The sequence below is a fragment of the Cydia pomonella genome, chromosome 12 (genome assembly GCF_033807575.1).
Source record: "Cydia pomonella isolate Wapato2018A chromosome 12, ilCydPomo1, whole genome shotgun sequence".
Lineage (NCBI taxonomy): Eukaryota > Metazoa > Arthropoda > Insecta > Lepidoptera > Tortricidae > Cydia > Cydia pomonella.
In genome coordinates, this window is record NC_084714.1 from 11,538,859 (window position 1) to 11,562,530 (window position 23,672).

Below are 23,672 nucleotides of genomic sequence, written 5' to 3' on the forward strand. Positions count from 1 at the left end.
GGAGTCTAATGGCCTACCGAATACCACGTTCATCGTGTTGTCTCTCTGTCACGTTTACGTACGTATTTACAAGTGCGACAGAGAGACAACATGTCGAACCTGTTTCGCGCGGTAGGCACACGCAATTGACGAACTTCGATTTTCGCGGTTATAGCCCAGCATTAGCCCCGTCAGCTGTCAGATTAATATGTCAGCTTCAGCTGCTTTTTGATGCAGTTACATGGAAATTATAATACCGGCCAACAATTTAATGTAGTCTATTTATATCACGTCTACTGCTCGAAACACAGACGCGAACATATAATTCATTATATTTTTAAAAGTGCACGTTACATAATTTTAGTCCCAAAATGACAAATCTGAAAGTTTTAATCGGTTAGTTGATTTTTATTGTTGTCCTCCGAAACTTGGGGAGAGGTATTGATTATTTTGTTTATTTTTTAGGTGGGGGCACTGGCTTCATAGGTAGGCGGTTGGGCGATCTTATTTCAAAACACGGATATGATGTGACGAACGTTTCTCGAATGCCGGGCAGAAACAACATATGTTGGTCGGATATAGCGATGAGAGGTTTACCTGACAACACGCATGCTGTGGTCAATCTTGCGGGGCAACAGTTTATGGACTTCACCAAAGCCTGGACGCCTGGGTATGTATTGTTATGACTCAGACATTTAGATACAGTTCAAAAGGTAAAAAGGCTTTTTTACCGACAATAATAAATAAATTATATTTGTTTAGTATTCAAACCATCCATTTCCTAAGATCCTGCGTACAATTGTTAGTACATATTCCGCAATCTATTTTGAATTTTTATTGAATTACTGAGGATGGCAAATTAAAAACAAAACATCTGCTTCTGGGTCTCAGGAGACTATTAAATGATCAGTTAACACATTCACTGCCGGGAACCCACCTGGTGGGTGCTCGTGAACTTTGTTCAGATGCCGGACAACCCGCTGGGCGGGTTGTTTTGCATGCAGCTATAGACCACCGGTTTCTGGGGTAGTGTGCTGTTTTTTGTCTGGGAGTGAATGTGTTAAGTAATGTTTCCGTAAACCGCATTCAAAATGTACATTAAAATAACAGAACAGTACTTTTTATATTACACTATAACATGTATTCTGAAACATGTTTTATTATTTTTAGGTTTAAACAAAATATCCAGAATTCTCGAGTTTTCACTACCAAATCATTAGTAGAAGCCATAAATAAGGCAGAAGCTAAACCTAAGGTATTGGTTGTGGTCACTGGAGTTGGTGCATATGAGCCTTCAGAGTATAACAAGTATGATGAAAGTAGTGTTGTCACTGGCTCAGACTTCTTCTCCAGATTAACTATTGAATGGGAGGGAGCAGCCAGTAAAGTAGACCCATCAGTTAGACTTGTAAGTACATACTGGTTATTGATAAAAACATTCCATGTTCCAAACTGATTAACACACACATTGATAGCAGTAGGGGTCTTTCGACGTCAATTACGAGTTACATTAATAGGCGAGTCCACACAGAGCGAGCATACGTGTGAGGCAATTTCCTCGCGCTCAAACCGGACAGTGTAGATGGGCCTCAGCCTAGGTGGCGCGCGCGGGTGAGGAAAACGCGCGCGCTGGCTTGGTCCAGGCATGTCTAGTTTGTGCGCGAGGAAATTGCCTCGCGCGTATGCTCGCTCTGTGTGGATTTGCCTAATTGCCGCAGGTGGTGTTGTCTCAGGAACAGTATGTACATAAATGAGAGGCTTTTAAAATAATCTACAAATTTTAGGAATACATTTGTGTTTGTTCCTAAAATTCTTATTATTATATCTTAATCCTTCCTTAATTGAAATATTAATTTGAAGGTTTCATATAAGTACTAATTTGAATAATTAAAACATTCGCTCGTGCAGTGCGATGGCGATATTAACTGTGACGTGAAAAACCGGATTAGCACAGGATGGATGAAATGGCGACAGGTCACGGGAACAATTTGTGACGCTCGGATGCCCCTCCGACTGAAGGGTAAAATTTATAAAGCCATCATAAGACCTGTCGTCATGTATAGATCAGAGTGTTGGGCCCTAAAAGTGACGGATGAAAAGAGATTGCACATAGCGGAAATGTGAATGTTAAGATGGATGTGTGGTGTGACAAGAATGGATAGGATAAGGAATGAATATATAAGAGGAAGCCTGAAAGTTGCACCCATAATAGATAAAGTAAGAGCGAATCGCCTAGCGTGGTATGGGCATGTGATGCGGAGGGATGAAAGTCATGTGACAAGAAAGGTATTACGAATGAATGTGGAGGGATGGAACGGGCGAGGAAAACCTAGGAAAAGGTGGATGGATTGTGTGAGAGATGACATGAAACGAACGCGAATGAATGATGAGATGACGGGTGACAGAAAGATATGGAAGAAAAAGACATGCTGCGCCGACCCCAAATGAATGGGACAAGGGCATGAGAATGATGATGAGAAAGTTCTGAGGTAACAAAATTAAAATATAACTTTATTTTAGAATTGAATGCAAATAAAAGTGACCTAGTATTTCCAAATTTGATTTTTAATAAACTGTAGATATTTTGTGGTTACAGGTTATAATAAGATCCGGTGTAGTGATTGGCCGAGAAGGTGGAATGATAAAGAACATGATCCTACCATTCTTCCTAGGACTAGGTGGGCGTATAGGCTCAGGCAAGCAGTTCTTGCCTTGGATACATGTGGATGATCTCACAGGAATTATCAAATTCGCTATAGAAAATGAAAAAGTTGATGGAATACTAAATGGTGTATCTCCTCACATTATAACTAATCAGGATTTTACAGCGGTAAGATATACCTTAGAAACATATGCAATGGATAATAGCCGGCAAGGCTCGGAACCGGTTTTTCCTTCATACAAAAAATACCGGTATTATTACGTTCTTTTTCGTTCTTTGATTTATTATTTCTTTGATTTAATGGGACTATCCAATAATGCGATGTTGTAACCTAAACACATGATCTAGTCCTACGTAAAGAGTATAAAATAATTAAAAATATTCGGCTATTTCGGGATTTAAAAATAAACCGGTTCCGAGCCCTGATAGCCGGGTCCACACAGAGGGAGCATACGGGCGAGGCAATTTCCTCACGCACTACGGTCAGTGTAGATGTGCCTTGGCCGAGGCGGCGCGCGCGTTTTCCTAGCCCAAACGCGTTGCTGTGTGTGGACCAGGTTATTGAAGTAAATCAGCTGAAGAGAATAACATCTTTGACTTTACCCATTAAAACTGCTGATGAAAGTGATGAAGAAGGGCATAGTTACATATACCACTTGTACCCTTCTTCACCTGAGCTGCGCGAGACTTGTACACCTTTTCACTAGAGCCACAATTGTATTTAAGTATTTGAAATTAAAAACTATTAGGGTACTGTACAACAAAAATAAATGTCACATATAGTCTGTACGGAAAGAGAAGATCGTGAAATGCATGGGATCAAATACATTCTACAACTCTTCTCTTTCTGCACAGACTCCACCAAAGAAAAAGTGACAAAAATAATTTGATTTGTTCCTAAAAAGTTGCAAGGTTACAATTAGCAACAGAACTAGCTATGAAAAGAAGTTCTATATCAATTCCTTATTTTGCACAGCTACTTCTACTGCATCATAAAAGCTTGCCAGGTTTCAATGACAACTTTTTTTTTCAGTCTTTTGCCAAAGCCCTCAACCGACCAGCATTTTTTCCTGTGCCAGAAACAATTCTAAATGTGCTGCTCAACCCTGAGAGAGCCATGCTATTGACCAAAGGACAACACGTTACGCCTAAAAGAGTCCTTGAACTCGGATATTCTTACAAGTACCACAACTTAGATGAAGCATGCAAGGACGTTGCACATATTTTTCCAAAGAAACCTGCAAATTGAAGATGTGCGTACGTATACATCATTTTTGCAGCTTTCGGAATACTTCTCGCAACTCGAATACATCAAGAGCAAAATACATAGATGGAGACAAATTTCGAAATCGAAGATTGTGGTGCACCTCTTGCCACCTTTATGGTCTTAACTGACTTGAAAACAAAAAATCGATGCGACATTTGACCTAATCGACGCGAATGCTGGAGTGTACCTCGCGTCCGCGCCAATCGGAAATAAATTGTTCTTATTATATCGATACTGTACTTACATTACAGACAAGTCAGGAAATACAACAATCGGTTTCGGTCCTACTTCCGTAACTTGCTTGATTTTGGATTCAATATTTCTCGGGGCCCTCGGTAATGAGCTTTCTGTTTTGAACCTTATAATTAACAGGACTAAACTTTCCTAATTTACATTTTTACTTACGGATTGATACCTATAATTTTAATGTCTTTTCAGTCTTGCTCTCAATAGACCAGCGCACTGTTCGTTGCCGGAAATTATATGCCCAGTTAAACCCTGAAAAACTATGATGGAACAATAATTAGTATTTTATGTGTCTAAAGAATGAAAGTACAGATACTAGTAAAAAAAAACAGTATCACCAAGAATGCATCTACAAGTAAAAATGTCACGTATTTATTTCAGGCAAAAATGTAAATAACAATCTTAAATGTATGTACCTGTTCATTTGTTAATAGCAATATAAATTTACTATCCTCGTAAAGCTATAGAATGTCTATTTCATTGGAATTTAAACCTTTTATGTAAGGTGTATTTGGGTAATTCAGATTACTTAAAAAAGGCCGAAAATCACCCTTAATTGTTATTCATAATAGAATCCATTTTGGGAACTTTTTGAACCCGAATATACCTCACTAAAACTGGATTCTAATTCATCTAGCAAGGATTTTGTACGGAGGGCCTTACGAGGAAAGTTTTTACTACACATTATTTTTTTGCATTTGTTTCTCCTAAGTCATCTCATCTAGAACACCATTTATTATGCCATGATCACAAAATGAAAAACTTTAGGAAATACCCACCAGTAGCTACAAACGAAACATTTTGACTTCAATCTCCTTGATTAGTTTGCTATTGAATTGAAATGATGTTGTTCTATGTGCAATATTTACAATACTTAGTGAATTATTTCTTTAGAATTTAATTTATTATAATGTAATTTAATAAGCAATTAAAGTACCTAGTTAGATTTTCTACATGAGCTTTTTTATTTCGTACAAAATATTTTTCAATTTTAATTTACTTGGGTAATTATAAATAAATATTATAGGGACATTCTCACACAATTTGACTAAGTCCCACGGTAAGCTCAAGAAGGCTTGTGTTGTGGGTACTCAGACAACGATATAATATATACAATATATATAATATTATAATAGGTACCTACTAAAAACATAGAAAACATCCATGAATCAGGAACAAATACCTGTGCTCATCACACAAATACATGCCCTTACCGGGATTCGAACCCAGGACAGGCCATACCGGCTGTCAACATATATTAGAATAATATATATCTTCAACATATATCTTATTAATGGCAAACTAACAACACATTATAACATACTCATAACGTAATAACATAATTATTGATATATTTACTATATCATTCTTAAATCAGAACAACAAGGTTGTCAAATAATAATACAAGCCGGATAAATAATTATAGTTTTATTATAACATTTAAATAATAATATAATCAAATAAGAAAATATATAAATGCATTAATCTTGACATTTTCTCGGACAAAGAAGTAGGTAACAACCTTTTTTAAGCATTACTTTCATAAAGTACCTTACTCGCAGATGTGATATATATATATATATATTTATTGTCATTTAATACGTAATTGCTATTATAACTGGGTAAAATACAGCCAAGAAAATACCCTTAAAATATCTATTTTATCATTAAAAACCTGCATAAAATTAACAATAAATATTTCTTTTATGCTTAATTCTAATAATTGGTTTACTTATTCTGTCTAAATTATTATTCTTAAGAGTTTCTATAGGCCTAAATACAAACACAAACACAAATGTTTATTCCTTAGAATATGGTACAAAGATGGTCAATTACCATAAGTGCGTCATATTCTGCCTCTAACTAACATAAACTGCTTCTATAGTAAATTAGAACATTAAAACGTGATTAAAACTGTATGTAAACACACGAAATCCCGTGGTTGAGTCGTTTTGCAATGTAGTCATAGATACATAAAATGTACCTCATTAGTCTAACGATTTCAAGTTTATATGTGTAACGAGTCACGGGGTTTTGTTTGTTTACATTATTTTAAGTAGATTCTAAGGTCCTAATAGATAGTAAATGACAACATTAAAATCACAAGCGATTCACTTAGACTTCTTAATTTAGTACTCTTTTCCGCTCTATCACTATCATAAACAAAAACACATTTTTGTCATTATTCAAAAAATATACCTATAGGAGTTTTGACTTTTTATCATTAAATTCATGTATAGGTACGATTTAATATTTAGTTAGGCATTACCTTTATCATGGCAAGACCAGGTGGTCGCCAGTCGCCAAGTGTCACATGAGAATTATCAGTTCACAACTTGTTGGTTTGACCCGAACGACCCAATGTGATAACAGGACAATTGGATGGTGCATACAGAAAGCAATTTCTCACGTGTAGAAGTCACGTTGAGTTGACAGTATTGACACATGTTATGATCAGTACCCCTAGTGTAAATAAATTCGATTTCGAAACGTGACCTGTGTACTGTACCCCTAGTGTAAATTTGATCGACATCATAACGTGACGAACGCGTTTGCGTTAAATCTCATTTTGTATAGGATTTTGAGTTTCCAAAACGTCCCGCTTGGCGCGCTCTTTCTAAATCCAATACCTACAAAATGAGACTAAACGCAAACGCGTACGTCACGTTTCGAAATCGAATTTATTTACACTAGGGGTACCGAAGGTTACACTAAGGTGTAGGTTATGATATTCCATATATTCTGGATAAATTACTGGTGGTATAAAATTATAATACGTGTGGAGGTTTTAACAAGGATCTGTGAACTGTTTGTCATGTTTTGTGCCGCAACCTACCTTCTGGCCATTTTGCTAACATTCACAGCCAGATTTGAGAGTCGTTAAGTACTTAATCTTAAGCGTTTCTTCAGATGGATCCAGGAGATCGAGGATGGCAGGACCGATACATACAAAGGTAGTGGTGTACTGCAACTGCTACCATACAGCGGTTGGCCACGCGATCGTCTGTTGATCGATATTCGAAGCATTCATGAGGAACTACGTTTAATCAACTGAGGTTGCGTTTTCAAGTTTGGAAAGTATCGCCGTTTGTTCAGTTACTTAACCAATCAACTCTCAAGATGAGTGTCAATTTAAGCCATCTACCGCGGCGAATCGCTCAACAAGTTTTGAGACGTATTTGCGAAGAATATCCTGCCGCATGCGGCCGACGTCGAGCACCTCCTCGTGGTTGGCTTCGTCTGCCGCGTCCTCGCACGTCACGCACTCGTTGGTCACCAGCGACAGACCGAATACTTTCATGTCGCAGTGACGGGCGATGATAACCTGGAAAAAACAAATATTAATAAGTCGATTATTTGTTTCCAAGTGCTGAGATGACAACTAGGGAACGGACCCAAAGAAGAACGGACATTTGAAAGTAAAACAGGTTATAATGTCTCCTTAAATTTTTTGCATCATTCGTAAATAAGTGTTTTTATGCCATTTCGATTTTAGATGTAAGTAGTTAATCCTCCGTATTCATAAAACTTAGCAAATCATTCTTAAATTCGGTCAAAAAGACGGATAAGGACAAACGACTATCACGGGCTTATCAGACTTAACTGGCGTTTATAAAGACTGCCAAATATTTGTTTGTGTAAAGTTCCGTAATATGTGTATCAATATCCAAGAGTAAACTTTTACTGGGATTTCATTCAGGTTATTCAACAAAAAATTCTAAATTCGAACTTGAGATGAATCGATCTGTAGGTAGATTGCAGTGTAAGGTGTATTGGTGTTTCGAGGAGTCTGATATACTTTCGGGAAAAAATACTAGTTATTACTAGTAAACAGTTCCATTACCTCATGTACTGTCGACATACCCACTGTGTCGACTCCCACCATTTTCAACATCTTCAATTCTGCTACAGTTTCGAAGTTAGGTCCTCCTAGACAGGTGTACACGCCTTCGCGTACGATGTTTTCTATATTCAGTTCCTTCGCCACCTGAAAATATATTAAGGAAACCTTTTAGTATATTTAGCTACCTAAATAGCTTAGCCAAGTAGACAGACACCTAGGTAGGTATCTAAGTAATTATAATTGGGTACTTGACACAAATGAATATTATAACAAAATTTTGCTAAATGGATAGGAAACGCAATATTTCAGGGTCGAAATAGCAATTTTATTGATCTTCCATACATTTAGGACAGACCAATGTAATGTGACGTCACATTACAATATAATTTTGTTAGAGGCGTTTCAATCGTCGAGTGCGAGTGTCAGACTTTAACTCTCATTTCTAACCTTTGTGTTGCCATGAGTCCTATATAGACATTTGATCCTCAGGAAAATCAAAATCGATTGCCATTATTTACAAAAAACTGTCCAAGTAGCCAATTAAGTATATCAGGGTTGGCTCCATAATTAAAGTTGTACACTATGTCCTACATATTATGGATCTCTTCAATCCAATTATGGTTAGTCTTTAGAAATCACTTTACTTTGAAGCCACCAGTAATTACTCGTATCGTAGTAATACTTACTTACAATTAGCATTCGGTACTAATTGAACTGATCATACCATAATAAGGATAAGACTGAAATAGGAATTGATGTCTGCTAGCGTCATATTGTCCAGAATCGGTTCCAACGTAGTTTTTGAAACTAACAAAATACAAAAATAAAAAATGTGAACACTGAATCTGTTTAATGAATAACCCATACCTACATATATAGGTTCCTAATAAGTAGTATAAGACATTATTTATTCCAGGAATCGTAACTAAATAGTAACAATTGGTAATTATGGTTGTTGTGTAAATGAATATGGAATTCGTGGAATAGATAAGAATTTTGTTCTAAAATTAATGTCGTCTCATCAATGGTCATCGTCCTTATCTTAGTTCCAGAATATTTTTATCATTCATTGGTAGGCGATAACGGTGTTATACTCTTGTAGTATTCGAATCTATACTAACGCATCGTAGAGATAAGCTGTTTTGTTATGTAAGTGTTCCAGATGCAATAACCCTCGATAACCTCGAACTTACGCATGCAGTTACCGTTGCATCAACCACGAAGGAATTATTTTTATGCGTGCCGGAAGGGCGTGTATTGATTTTTTCTTAGATATGTACCTAATGTCTATGAAAAAATCGTGCATCCTCGTTTGACAGCTGAAGTAGATGGCGTTGTACGGAGCTACAGTACGTAAAAGTCAACTTTTGACAACCCGTTTTGATTTTGATTCCCATCTTAAAAGCCGGGAACGCAGTTACAATCCCTCTAGTGTCCATGGGCGACGGTATTCGCTTACCATCAGGGGATTCTCTGCTCGTTTGCCTCCTATATCATAAAAAAAACAAGAGCTACCGCATAATGTACGGCGCGGTAGTGTCGCCTACATTGCACTGTCTAAATGCCAAGCATGAGTTTGTCATATAAGTACGTTACGCATCTTATAATTAATGAATCTTTGAAATCCGACCAATTTTTTTTACTGTTTCTGTTCTAATTTGTCTTTTCTGTAGGTATACAAAAGCCAAAACTACCTCTGGAACGATTTCTGCTCGGCGGTAGCAAATACTAAATTTTAATCTTGTACTAAATTTTTGGTTGCGATTTATCGTTGGTTATGTACTTACTTCTTTCGCTATTTTCCTATATTCTAAGTTGTACGCCTTGTTCATTGGAGGGAAGCGAGGTCCAAATCTCTCGTCGTTGGGTCCGTGGAGGGGATTGTTTCCAGCGAAGCCCATCATGTTGATGTGGTCCTTCACAATCATAAGGTCTCCGATTTTGTAGTTGGGATTGAGCCCGCCAGCTGCGTTTGTAGCGATCAAAGTTTTTACTCCCAGGAGTTTCATCACTCGAACCGGTAGGCAGCACTAGAATGAAAAAAGTACGTATGTTATAGTATAGCTAGTTATTACTGCTCGACCGGCTCTGTTTAAATGAAGCTGAATTACTCTCGGCATACATATCACTCTTAAAACCTAGTGTGTTTTTGTTAGTCGTTCTTAACCTATCCATTATAATAAACTTATGTATAAAACGACGTTCGTTTTGGCGTCGTCGATAAAGATTGTTGGCGATTTCTCAGTATCTTTCAATACAATTGGTCAACATCTAATGCCAAACAGAAATAATAATGCATTTATCTATACGGAATTCAGTGATTCGATAATCCCATTTTATATTCCAATGTACAATGAAACTTCCCTGAGACAGACATATTTCGTCGGTCGCCAACGCGAGCTCCTGTTGAACTACTCGTTATGGAGCAAAACATGTTAAAAATACGCATGTTTATTACAAAGATCATCTTTACGATATAAAATTAGGCATTTGTTTAAAAAAATCCACGCTGTGAAGGACAATCCATATTTTTTGCTAAACACAGCCGGCTTAAGAAAAAATAACCAAATATACTGACGCAACAGCGTTATCTCTTTGATAATGTTTACCCTCTCATTGTGATGCTAGTAAAAACAACTGATAACCCCACCGCTGGGGGTCGAGCTTGGTTTGCATCAGCCACAATATTTTCCATTTAACCTTTGAAATGATTGAATTATAAATAATCCATAGTAACAACATTTAATATGACTTCCGCTTATGTCGTCAGCTATTGCCATATTGCCATTTTTTTTTGTATTGGTGGCACTGCGGTGATTAAATTAGCCGTCTTCAGGTATAACTGTTTTTCCTAGATATAGTGGAAAGTGGAATAGGTTTAGTCAATAATTTCCTAAGTACTTAGTAAATAAGAAATGCAATGTATAGGCTGCAATTTTAATAATTGTGGTGGGAATTTGGGATTAGAGACCATAATCCATATGCACATAATAATTAATTTATAAATTACATCAGCAAAATCATATATCAAAACTCCCCGGAACTCTCATGTATTTTAAGGACTAATTTTGTTTCCGATTAAAACCTTGTTGATGTTTCAAGGGCAATGTAAAATTGAATATCTAGATTTACTTACCATCCAAAGAGGGTAGCCTTCATAATAGTGGAATCTACCCTGCATGGCGACCACTGGGACGCCCGATATCTTGCCGAACACCAGTCTGCCATGATGGCCTTCCACCGTGCTGACGGGGAAGTTAGGGATTTCTTCATAGTCTACACTGTCTGGGTCTTCTATGTGTTCTGCTAATGAGCCTGAAAATAGGAATATGTGTGTGATTATTTTATTAAATGTAACAGTTGTGAACGATCTACAAATTTAATCTCTAATTAGTCGAATCAAATTGAAATTACCTACTTAAAATGATTCACACAACCACCAACCACTCTTCATTAAAATAACTGCGTTTAATGAAAGAAGTCCCTATAGTTATTATATTTAAATCTTCTCCCATTTGTATTTTGTCATAGCGGATAAACTACCAACAAAAACATTTCGTCACCTCGGGGTGCATGTTACCGATCGGTCCTAATCGTCCTATATTTGGTTTTATTTTAACTAGAAGTATTTTTCTCTAAATAACATCGTATTCGGTGGTCGTTCTGCTACAGCATAGGGACAGTCATTTATTTCCGGCTTGAGATGTTTGCGATACCTAAACCGTTAGATACTTGGACGAGTAAGATGTATGTAGTTCAATATTCGGACGCAACGACTGCTCGTCTGTGGATAAGGTTAAGGGTGCATGCTTTTTGACTATTTGTTATTTTTATAAAAACAATGGAAGATGCTCTGGTTCCGCGGTCTATTTTCGTTTTCATCGCCTTGTGACGGCTATTTTGCGGAAAGACCCTAATTTTAATAACGTTTTATTGCAGTTGATTAGGATATAAACATCGTAAGTCTGACACACTTTATTTGTTTTGCAGTATTTATAATATATGTGTTGCTATAGCGGCTACAGAAAGACATAGCTTAGGTAGCAGTTAGCGGTTTTTAAGATAGAGGACGTTGACAAAGAGATGGATGGACGGACAGCGTGAGTTTAGTATAATAGGATTCCGTTTGTCACCCTTCGGGTACGGAATATTAGAAATGAACCCCAACGTGGACATGGACACCCTTCGACTCAAAATAAAAACGCAGCGAACTCACTCTATGGGAGGCATTATATTGCTCTTGCATGCGCAAACTGTAGAAGCTAAGGAAGGACGCTAAATAAACATTTATTTTAGTAAAATTTTGATAGTTAGGAAACGTGAGTTAGTACATTTCTACTCTAAATATTAACTAGTTAAGATGCCCAAAGCATGCCTAAAAATGTGTCAATAAATACCCTCTTTCCAATACGCACCCAACCCAGACCCGCAGATAATCCCAATGTGAGGCCGCACCGAGGTTCGAGACAGCAGGAAGTTCGCTGTTTCCACAAGGGTCTCATACGAATATGAGCTGGAACCAAGCATATACGTCTATATTAAATGACTGTTTACAGTAAAGGTACAGTAAGGAACAGTCAACATCTACACTATAGATCTATACGCTGACGAAAATTAAGCAAAAGTTAGTCTTAACATGTGGATCATCGCATGGATTGTATGGAAATAATGACCGCGCAACGAACACAAAAAGGGAGGAAAAAGGGTACGGCGTGTATTTTTATATACGTTTAATATATCCTATTTTCTATTAAGATACTAGTTTTGGTGGCCACACTCCATACACATTGTAAGAGATCTTTGTCTCAAATATGCCTCTTTATTACATTTCACTGATAATTAGTTTATTACTGGTAGGTTTCGAGACCGTATACATATACTACAATACTTTGCAATTTATGATATGTAAGAATACCTAGAAATAGGAAAATCTAGTCTTTCAAAACAACGTAAAAATTCCACCATGACTTATTTTACAATTAAGTTATTTAAGTAAGTATTAGGTACAGCCTTTGCCATAATTACGAGCATATAACTAAGTTAAGATAGGTAAGTAGGTACACCATACACGTGGAGTTTCAAGTTTCTGATGATCTGTAATTTTCAATTAAATAAATATACATACATTTATATAGGTATTGTTGAAGTTGTAAATTGTAACGTGATGTTACCCTATATAAACTAGTAGGTAACCTGTAATAAAAATTGTGATATTCGACGTTATCCCGCTGAAGTTAAAGTTCATATTTATTTGTACTTGACCATTTTAAAGTTCATTGTATTGAACATGCGCTAAGTATTTCTCGTGATTATGGTCATTTTGTTGTTTCTTCCGTGCAACATAGCGAGGCTGTCCTTAACAACTTGATACGTGATTGACCAGATTCCTTTGAGGGTATTGGTATTGGTACTAAATTGGCGCAAGTTTTTCTTTTAGTATTATCCCAACCAGTTTTATTCATTTTAGAAATAGTAAAAGAGCATATAGCATAATATAAGGAAATCAGTGTGATTTAAACTCGTCAGATGGCTGTCTAAAATAAAATATCACTACATCTTATAAAACAAAGCCCCCCGCCGTGCTTGTCTATCTGTATGTCTGTATATACGCGATAAACTCAAAAACTACTGCACGGATTTTCATGCTGTTTTCGCCTATCAATAGAGTAATTCTTGAGGAAGGTTTAGGTATCGAAGCCGGGGCAGGTCGCTAGTGTAATCATAATTTAACATGGCACGTTAACGTTCCCATTTTGTGACCTTGGCCGCGTAGCCAACGTGCCAATCGTTAACGCTCCGTAGCGTATCGTAGTCATCTCTCTCTATCACTCTTCCATATTAGTGCGACATTCGCTACGGAGCGTTAACGATTGGCATGTTGACTACGCGGGCTTCATACATACATATATGATATAACAGCCCATTATATGTATGAACCGAAGGAAAGCAATCTGATTTAGTGATTATGAACTTACGGAAATTAATTAAAATTAAAATTGTGTTAGGTAAGTACTAATAGTTGATTTGAAAAGTAATTTTGGACAATCCAAATGCTTTTAATTCAATTATGTATTCTAAGGGAATGCCTTCTGCAAAAGGACTTTTACTTGTGGTGACATTGTGATTGTGACTACCTAACTAGGTAACAAGTGAATAACTGGTTAAACCAGATATAAGTGTGTGTCATACTCCAAACTATATTTTGAAAAGAACATAATCAGTTAATGACATAATCCATTCGTCTGAGTTTGTTTAGAAACGGGACATATTTTTAGTATTTTCCTTTTGCATTTATTTTAAGAAGGGTTTTTATTGCTGTATGCGGTACGACCGGTTTTGATCCCACGAATTAAGTAATATTAAGAATTAACTTCGGCCCGCAACTTTGTCTGTATAAAACAATGATATCATTGCCAAATTTCATCTAAATCGGTTCAGCGGTACATAAGTATATAAAGCAGCAGGCGGCAGACAGAGTTACTTTCGCATTAAATAGGGATACCCATACCCGTAGGAAAGGTTAAAGCGAATAGTGTTTAATATGCCCACTTACTTCGATTTTTAATCGCTTCATGATAAGTACAATCGTCATCAGATACATCGGAGCGGCTAAGACGCTCACAAATATCTGAACACGCCTTTATTGCTAAGGCGATAAAGTGCTTGTTAAAATATTTTTGAGCACCTTGGCCGCTCCAATTAAACTGAAGGTTTGCAATTAATATTTTCTTAATGCAGTTAATAACTTCTATGAAATGATGACGTTTTAAATAACACAAACACAGTCTGCGCTATCAAAATCCCTGCCAACTTAATTTGGTCTTACTCTACAATACATTTCCACTTATACTATTTATGTATATCCTGACCACTACTCTAACAAGCATAACAGCCGTAGGAAAACTCATTCAATTGTTTACAGTAGGTAAGTATTTTTGGGCAACAAATCCCAAATTTCCATTACGTAGTTTTTAAATTCCTTTTCGACTGCCATGCGTAGTAAAGCAGGAAAGTGGTCGGTATAAACATGAGCATTAACTCAAAAGGTTATTTTGTTATGTTATGCGATTTTTTTAAATAGTAAAGAGGATAATATTTACTCATGTAAGTAGCCTCCAATAGATCGATAATATTTAAAATCGTTCATGTCTCATTGATATGAATGTGATCTGACTGTTCTTGTGATTGCGTTCAATTAACCCTAGTTGACATTATGATTTATGAAACTAGTTTTTATCATGTTAGTGTGATGTTCCAGAACAAAAAAGTAATGTTTGTTGTTGTTTGTGTAACCTCCTTATTATATTTATTTACTTAGATAACGTTATGCTCAATAAATCACAACATTATTAATACGACCCTTGTAAAGTAGAAATTCAAAAGGACGCGATTATTTTTTTAAGGCAAAACATGTATTGATATAAGGCAAAATATATTAGGCCACCAAACGAAGGAAAAAAAAAAGGGGAAACAATTCGTGTATAAGCGATTTTTGGTATAGTTGTAGGTAAAGGTGCCTTGCACATATACTGAAAGTACTGATGGATGGGGGTGGCGCTAACGGGTAGGGGGGGTTTGGTCCCTTTTTTTAGTTTTTCGTAAATAACTCGTAAACAGTGGTCCATAGCGAAAAATGATCTGATACGCAAATAATCTGTATAAAATTGCCTACAAGAAAGATTCCATACACTTTTTTGCTAGGATCAACATTTAAAAAGATATTAAAGCGGAAAATTCCATTTGTCTATATTTTCGTAAAAAACACGTAAACGGTAGCTAATAGCAATAAAACGTTATTATACGTAAATAATCTACACAAAATTTTCTACAAAAAGATATGGTACAATTTTTGCTTATGGTTACCGTAATTGTTTTCTACTGTTCAATAAATATGCTAATCTTGAAATATTTTTTAAATTGTTTTGCATTTATTTTTCAATCGTTTTATTTAATTTGGCCTATACAGAAATACGATATTCAATCACTATTTTTCTATTATTCAGTATTGTATGAAAATTTCAGAACAACAGCACAAATTACAAAACGTAAAACTGTGACAATAAATACGCCATGCTACAAACTCTTTTCTTTGACTATTTACCTGCTCTTATCCGTCTGAAATTTATCCAACCAATCCAATCCAATTTTATTAGTCACTATTAGTAACTATAGGGAAAAATTGACTTACAGAATATATTAAGATACCTAATTATAAGATAATTGAAGAACTCACAAATAACATAAGGTTTGTAATGCGACTCACCTGGCTTTATTTCCATTGCCATTTACATTATCCGAGTTCACTTCAGGTAGGGCTTTCTTCGCAGGAACGTATTCCGCGCTGTTTAACACTTTTTCATTGACAGGAGCCATGTTTACGTTTAGATATATTAAGATCGAGAGGTTCTGCAGCGTTCGATGCCCGAGCATGCAATGCAGGAGCCGTGGTCTCGGTTAGTTTTATATCTCGATATGACGGACCAGGGATGACACTCATTACTACTCGGCGAATCAACAAACGCATGTTTGTTGATAGCCAGTATAAAGTCTGATTACTGTTATACTTTACTATTCGGTATCTAGGGTTCACATTATAATAGACAATAGGTCGTTGTTGAGGCAGATTATCTTGTGAATAACACTAGATATTGTTCAGTTCCAACAGTTTCTGTGCTCATCAGTGGATGAATTGCATTTGATAAACTTTACGGGTCAATATTTCCCAACTGCCCTAGACTTACTCAATTGTTATTTTGTTCTTACGTATTCTTTCGTCAGCACTTCTTATAATAATCATTTTGTTGTAATAAGCCGTATTCGAAGTCACTTTTCTGCGGTTATATCATTAGATATTATTTAATAAGTTGAATGCATCGTCACTCGAAAATCTGTGGAAATCTACATCTATAGAACATCTATAGAATTTGGGAATCTAGTGGTATGAACCACTCGTTTGCAATTCTATTAGTAGAACTTAAATGTCTAGTAGTTTATATTTCATATAGAACTTAAATGCCTAGTAGTAGTAGTAGTGGAAATAGTACTGAACAAAATCACAGAACAAAAAACACGAAATCGAGTGGTCGAAATTCAAAACTCGGCCGCCTGATAATGTTTTTGTTAGATATATATGTAGGTAAATAAGTAGTATTACTAGTATGTAGTTAACAGTCCTTTTATCTACAAAAACCTATAACTTTTTTCCATTGATATCTTGATCAAAAAAGATTTATTGATTATATTAGAATGTACAATACAAAACGAAGAGGGAGAACTTCGAATTTGACAGCTAATGTAGATGGCGCTGAGAGACTCCGTACATTATGCGGTAAATTCTTCAGTTGTAAAATTCGCGGAGCGATTTTATTTAGACTACAAATCTTACATAATTCATGACTAAATGAGTTTTTGCATTAAACTGGCCGGCTTCCGACTGCGTACGTATTTAGCATTTTTATTTTTACAATATTGCCTTGGAAATGACAAACAGCGATATCTCAGATAGGCCCTACTGTTGGAACCAAGATTATGTCATGTACTCATGTAAGATAATCTAAGCCTATAAATATTATTTTCTTGTATCCGCTGAGTAACGTTTTATTGTTGTGTTCGTCAAAGTTTTTATCACCGTAATAATGTAATATCAGATAATTTGTAAACGCAATAAATTCGTACCCGGGTACGTCATTAAACTACGTCCACAAGAGAGGTATGGGCATTGTGAATGTCATCTCGCTTTGTGTGGTAGGGCACAGCACAGCGGATGTTATTACAGATCTAGAGCAGAGTCCAACTGGGGAAGTACCTCCACCTTACAGAAAACTGTAGCCAAATAACATTAGACCCTACGCATAGTGTTGTGGTCCTGCCGGTGAGTAAAGTTGCCAGAGCTCAACGAGGGGAGGGAGGGTATGCTTGTTTGCCTCCGACGTCGTATAAAAAAAACATAATATAGGTAATAATAATATTAAATTAAATCTATGGTACCTATTAATTTGTACAAAATTATATCGATTCATCTTTGAACCACTCAACCGAACATAAGTAGCAAACAGAAAATTAAATACATAGTTATTTGTATTACAGGGAGCAAAGTTGTTGTTTAATTACTACTAATATTGATACCCGAGCAAGTGTACGAAACCAATATTGAACCATGAGCGTAACCAGTGGTTCGAAAATTCGAATCTCTTGCTACTATATGAAACACAAAAAATTTCACAAACACCGCGAAGAAAATACTGACGGTCCTTATATACTAAAACATTACAAATCGAATTCAAATGAACACTAGTACCTAAATATTTATAATTTAAAATCGTCACTTAAAAGTCGATTGTACCACCCAACTTGAAAGTCACTCTAAATTTGCATCAAATTATTTTGCCCCTCTTTTGGATAAAATGCAACATTGCTATCAGTTTATGAAGAATAAAGAGAGCATTTACGAGCTGCTTTTTTGTCATTAAGCCTGTCACTATCGCACTTACATACTTTTTAGAACGTGACAGGCACAGTAACAATTGATAAAAATGCGATCGTGCTACAGCCGCTGGTGTGGTGAAAAAATATTCTAAATTCTATTTATAAGTATAGCTGCGCAAAATTGTACGGTTTTTCAAAGTGGTTTGTCATTTATCATTAATTGTAGGTACTTGTGTCATATTCCGAAACTCAGTCGTTTACGCTCAATCGTCTATTAGGGTTCCGTATAAAAAGGTAAAATGGAACCTTTATGGTGCGACTCTTGTCTGTCTGTCTACACATCGCAAAATATCTCGAGAACTACTTACGCCATCGCCATCGATTTGAAATTTGAAATAGTTTTGAACAAGACTGACTCAGACACATTGAAAGAGTTATTTTTTTGGCAATAACCTCAAAGTCTAGTTATTGGGTCAAGTGGGGTATCATTTAAAAGAGCTCAATTGTACATTCCAAAACAATTGTCTTTTTTTACAGTAATAAAAAATATTTACGAAATAAAACGTAAAAAAATATCATCCCGCTTCCTTATCTCCAAAGTTTACCAAAGAAAATTTTTGTTTTTTTTTTTAAATACTTACCGAACATTAAAATATTACTGGAAATCTGTACGTAATCACACCTCTATCTTGATATTTTTTCAATTAACAAAAAAATCTAATTCATTTTGCAAGTTGCGAATTAACCACCTTTGCGTATGTTTTCTATAAGATTTAAGATTACATTACATTAAAGACAAACTAGTTAGCCGATTTGCCGAGAGATGGCACTGTACACGATTATACTTATTAAAGGTACTTGTCAAAAATATCTCGTGTTTTTAATTGCACGAGATACTTAAAAGTTTGTACGTAACCCTCGATGCGCGAGTTAAACTGAATGTTTTGTTTAAGTTTTGTCACTCTCGGCTCGGTATCATTTATTTTCAGGCTTTTAAGAGTCACATGAACCCGCCTATACCGCTCCTATACAATCGAAGTTACTCTCTCTGCTTTAATAATATTAAACTTGACATTAACACTTTGACTAAAGTAACATAGACATATCTATAACTTGTTAGATTTTTGATAAAAAAATTAAATACAAAGAAAATATAAGAGCGAGTACAATTTATATGTAAAACTTCTACACGCTCTCAAATGGTTTGTATTACAATTTATCTATGAACGAAAACTAGTGCGTACCAGACATAGATATACAAGGAATAACAAAAATAATGGGGATCCGTGGGGAAATTTCGTTCTTTGTATGGAGCGTTGGCCGACTTGGGCGACCTGTCCCATAGAAATAAAAATATTTCGTTTCAAAACAATGTTTCTTCTACTTTTTCCTCATTAGAACACGATACCGACTATGCCCTTAAACTGATTCCTACTATTTTGTTACACCTGTATATTACTTGAATATTCATGCCAAATTTCATTTTTTTTTTAAATGTTTGTAAGTGCCATTTAAATGTGTACCTATTTTTAAAATAAGAGCGTAGCTTCGATTGTACGGCGGCTAGGAAGATAATAATAAAGTGTGGATTTCACACTAAAAACTTTATCTACACACATATTATAACCTCTAATAATTACTATATTTAATGATCTGTTCAGGAACCGCATGTTACGAGCGCCATTGTGGCATTTGAAGACACTGTTTGCACCTGACATTTGTAACACGTCATCTCGACTTATACTATAAATGAGGAGTTATTCCGCCTAGTTACCATCAAGTAACTACCAGTGGTTCTGGGAATAAAATATCATTTTACATTAAAAAAATACTGATAGGCACCCTGGACATAATTTGACTCGTACTGCATGTCATTAAAGGTTAGATTTGACAAATCTGCACGTTATCGTGGATGACACGAGCTACAGATGGTTTATGATATTTGTGTAAGTAAGTACTAAGAGTACAAGTAGATTGTTTAGGTAATGATACTCTTGGATCTTTAATAAAACTTGATTATCTTTTAGAAAAATGTTATAAAATATTGACCCGTTCAGGTTTTGACATTAATTTCGTGTCGTTGAATGTGTTTATTATTTATTTATTTATTTAAACTTTATTGCACAAAAAATAATTGGTTCAAATGGCGGATTTAATGCCTTAAGGCATTCTCTAATACCAGTCAACCACTGGGCTAAAAAGAGACGTTTGTGTATTAAACAAATATTATATTATATTTTTCATGCTTACCTACATGATGAATTGCTACCTAGGTTTGTGATCTCTGTTGAAGGATAGATGGTGCAAATCTCAAGTTTCACATTATCCACCTAATCAATGTCAGGCTTCGGGTGCGGTTAATTGCTGCCTGTGCAAGGTCGGCTAGATCAGTGCCGCGGGAGACTGCCCAATGATTAAGTATCATTTATAGGCAATGGAATATCTATGTCGTTGATTTTTTATATGTTCATATTAGTAAAATTATTACATACATACACTTTATTACTTTATAAATTGATTTGAGACAATAACAGAGACAATCAGGCATATACTATTTTTTTACTATTTTTCTTCCAATAAAAAAACTTAATATTCTCGACGGTCAAATGCTATCCAAAACATAACTTGTAAAAAAAAACAAGTCTCGCAACTCAGTTCTTCTACCGTAAAAATTTGTGAGATCCATGTACCTAATACCAAGTCGGTTGATATCTCTATCAGGGGGGATAAGGTGGTAAGGATAGGTGGAACAGGGGGATTTATTCAGTCCCTACTTAAGGGACCTTCTGTCTTAAGTGATAACGTAATTAGCTAACCTAAAAACATCTTATAGTGACCATATCAATATTAAAAATCCTTTATGTTTCAAATAAATAGATTGACTTGGCAGTCGCACTAATAAACAATGTCACTTAAAATCATATGTATTACTTGTGAGATACATTGCGTTTTCATGTGCTGTCTGTGCAAGGTCGGCTAGATCAGTGTCGCGGGAGACTGTCCAATGATTAAGTATCATTTGTAGGCAATGGAATATTTATGTCGTTGATTTTTTATATGTTCATATTAGTAAAATTCTTAGTACGTACACTTTATTACTTTATAAATTGATTTGAGACAATAACAAAGGCATATACTATTTTTTTACTATTTTCTGCCAATAAAAAAAAAAATATTCTCGTCAATCAAATGCCATCAAAAACATAACTTGTAAAAAAAAGAAGTCTCGTAACTCAGTTCTTCTACCGTAAACATTTGTGAGATCCATGTAATACCAAGTCGGTTAATTTATTCAGCCCCTACTTAAGGGACTTTCTGTCTTAAGTTATTACGTAATTAGCTAACCTAACAACATCTTAGTCTAGAAAACTGGACTGAAATTGAATAATATTTGAGTTTTTCCTTTATTTATACAGTAATCACTAATTATATTCCAGATTTCAAGCTTCTATGTCTCCTAGTACCTTAGAGTTTTGATGACCGGTCAGTCAGTGAGTGAGTGACAAAATTAAGAAACTTTGACTATCTAGTTGTAGTTCTTAAACTACTGGTTCAAATTGAATAAAATTTGAAATATACCGGGTTTATACAATGTCAATTTGTTTACAGAAAATTCAGGCTTCTAGTTTTATCCACATGGAAGTGGGGTCGATCATGGCCTGAACTTCCTTCGAAGTTCTTCGAGAAAAGGATGGTAAGGCCGTGCCGCTTGATTGCTCGACTTGGCGGGGGCACTGCCGTGCCGTGCCCCCAGATGTTGTATTTGATTGAATTATAAGTATATGAATATATGTATTTAGAATTTAAAAATAAAAACGTAAACTGTAATATACAATGCCAAAAGAATAGCAAAATACCAATATATCAAAGTAGATATCGAACGTGATGTGTATTATTATCTTCTCATACAATGTAAAAAATATCTATAACGTTACGGTGACATCGATAACGGACATGTCGATATTTCATTTTGTCAATCACTTTATTCTGCCACCAAAACTTCTATGTCTGGCAATATGAATCATATAAATTCCATAGTGGCAAATCGCTTTCGCAATCGCAAAGTTCGAAAAAAGAAACTGATTTGACTAGTAGGTAGTCACACCCAGTGAACGGAAATAAAACATGGAAGCATTGTGAACGCTCAATTATAGCCCAACATAAACTACTCTGAGGTAGGCGGGGATTACAAACTACTCGATTGGCAACGTCAGTTCGACCGTTGATTCGATCAAGGGGAGGGGCACAAGATTAATACTCCTTGAAATTTTCTACAAATCCGCCTAAATTAACCTAAAATAAAAATGTGTTTTTTTTCTACTTTTCGATTCGAAATTACAAAATAACCGTAAATTCCAAGTACGTCATATGTTAGGCCGATTTTTAGAAAATTTCAAGGAGTACTGTTATGTGTTAACTATGTGCCCCTCCCCTTGATCGACATCAACTTCTCCACATTCTACTAATATGCTACTATTGGGACAGTTTTGCTCCTAAGTGTAACTCCAGTAAAATTTGGATTATACATGACGAATTTTTTTCAATATTACCATGCTCATTTAAAACGTAATAACTGCATACGACTTTCATAACAACATAAGTACGTCTTTTTAGATTACGAGGATAACAGGGATGATGTTATGCCAAATGAAGTAAATTATTTTATTAAGGGGCTTATTGGACAGCTTTTTTCGTTCGTTTTATAGTTCGCTGCGAATAGCATCTTGTGGGAATCTGATTATACCTAAAGTATAACAAATAACTAGGTAGTTTCTATCCATCCCATGAAAGATAAAAGGAAAATACAAAATAATAAGGAATTTATTATAATATAGAAAATATGTAAATCAAACATAAGTTAAGAGGCTGTCGATACCTAAAGCGCGCACACTGTCTATTTGTATCGGAGTAAATGAGATAGCACTGTCGCATGTTACTGGGCCTGGGCGAGGGAATAATAAGAAAATTATTTAAATAAAAAAAAGTGGATTATATTAGTGTAATATTTTACTCGTTAGCGGTTTAGATATAAATGTTTTGAAATTGTGATCTTAATTGCAGACCCATAAGTTAAAACAATAAAGACATAGAACCGTTTAATTGTGATTTTAAGACCAATTTTTGTACCAATCATGTATCGAGTACAACCACGGTCTTTGAAATATAATTAATATGAACATGTATTTTTCTTACTTGACTAAAACAAATAGTCTTTCTTAAAAAAGTAACATCAATTTCAAGGACATGGG

At 35.5% G+C, this 23,672-nt stretch overlaps 2 protein-coding genes across 10 annotated transcripts; one reads left to right on the forward strand and one right to left on the reverse strand.

The window, feature by feature from the left end:
* Positions 1-192: 192 nt before the first annotated feature.
* LOC133523547 (epimerase family protein SDR39U1) lies at positions 193-5,107 on the forward strand. Of its 8 annotated transcripts, none has more exons than XR_009800241.1 (7): positions 193-375; positions 445-649; positions 1,150-1,387; positions 2,576-2,809; positions 3,675-3,898; positions 4,160-4,243; positions 4,347-5,107. XR_009800241.1 is itself a non-coding variant. In XM_061859198.1 (6 exons), exons 1-5 carry the CDS (start codon positions 351-353, stop codon positions 3,888-3,890), a joined length of 918 nt encoding a protein of 305 aa, XP_061715182.1. In that variant the 5' UTR covers positions 193-350; the 3' UTR covers positions 3,891-3,898; positions 4,160-5,107. The 8 variants fall into 8 exon arrangements, 5 of the variants coding, with proteins under 5 accessions (XP_061715182.1, XP_061715180.1, XP_061715183.1 ...); XR_009800242.1 differs by having other exon boundaries at positions 3,675-3,894; XR_009800240.1 differs by having other exon boundaries at positions 3,675-4,243.
* A 460-nt stretch (positions 5,108-5,567) lies between these two features.
* LOC133523552 (purine nucleoside phosphorylase-like) lies at positions 5,568-16,445 on the reverse strand. Of its 2 annotated transcripts, none has more exons than XM_061859205.1 (6): positions 16,262-16,445; positions 12,414-12,511; positions 11,135-11,313; positions 9,786-10,028; positions 7,999-8,142; positions 5,568-7,479 (listed from the first exon to the last, which is right to left on the reverse strand). In XM_061859205.1, exons 1-6 carry the CDS (start codon positions 16,426-16,428, stop codon positions 7,282-7,284), a joined length of 1,029 nt encoding a protein of 342 aa, XP_061715189.1. In that variant the 5' UTR covers positions 16,429-16,445; the 3' UTR covers positions 5,568-7,281. The 2 variants fall into 2 exon arrangements, with proteins under 2 accessions (XP_061715189.1, XP_061715188.1); XM_061859204.1 differs by having other exon boundaries at positions 12,396-12,511; positions 16,262-16,444.
* Positions 16,446-23,672: the final 7,227 nt, after the last annotated feature.

Bases quoted from the DNA above. Each gene is read 5' to 3' on its own strand.
- LOC133523547 (XM_061859195.1), top strand. From the start codon at position 351: ATGACAAATCTGAAAGTTTTAATCG. The intron at 650-1,149 runs GTATGTATTGTT...TATTATTTTTAG, and splicing joins ACCAAAGCCTGGACGCCTGG to GTTTAAACAAAATATCCAGA. The intron at 2,810-3,674 runs GTAAGATATACC...TTTTTTTTTCAG, and splicing joins CTAATCAGGATTTTACAGCG to TCTTTTGCCAAAGCCCTCAA.
- LOC133523552 (XM_061859204.1), bottom strand. From the start codon at position 16,428: ATGCTCGGGCATCGAACGCTGCAGAACCTCTCGATCTTAATATATCTA. The intron at 12,512-16,261 runs GTGAGTCGCATT...GCTTGGTTCCAG, and splicing joins GGCAATGGAAATAAAGCCAG to CTCATATTCGTATGAGACCC. The intron at 7,480-7,998 runs GTAATGGAACTG...TGTTTTTTCCAG, and splicing joins GTATGTCGACAGTACATGAG to GTTATCATCGCCCGTCACTG.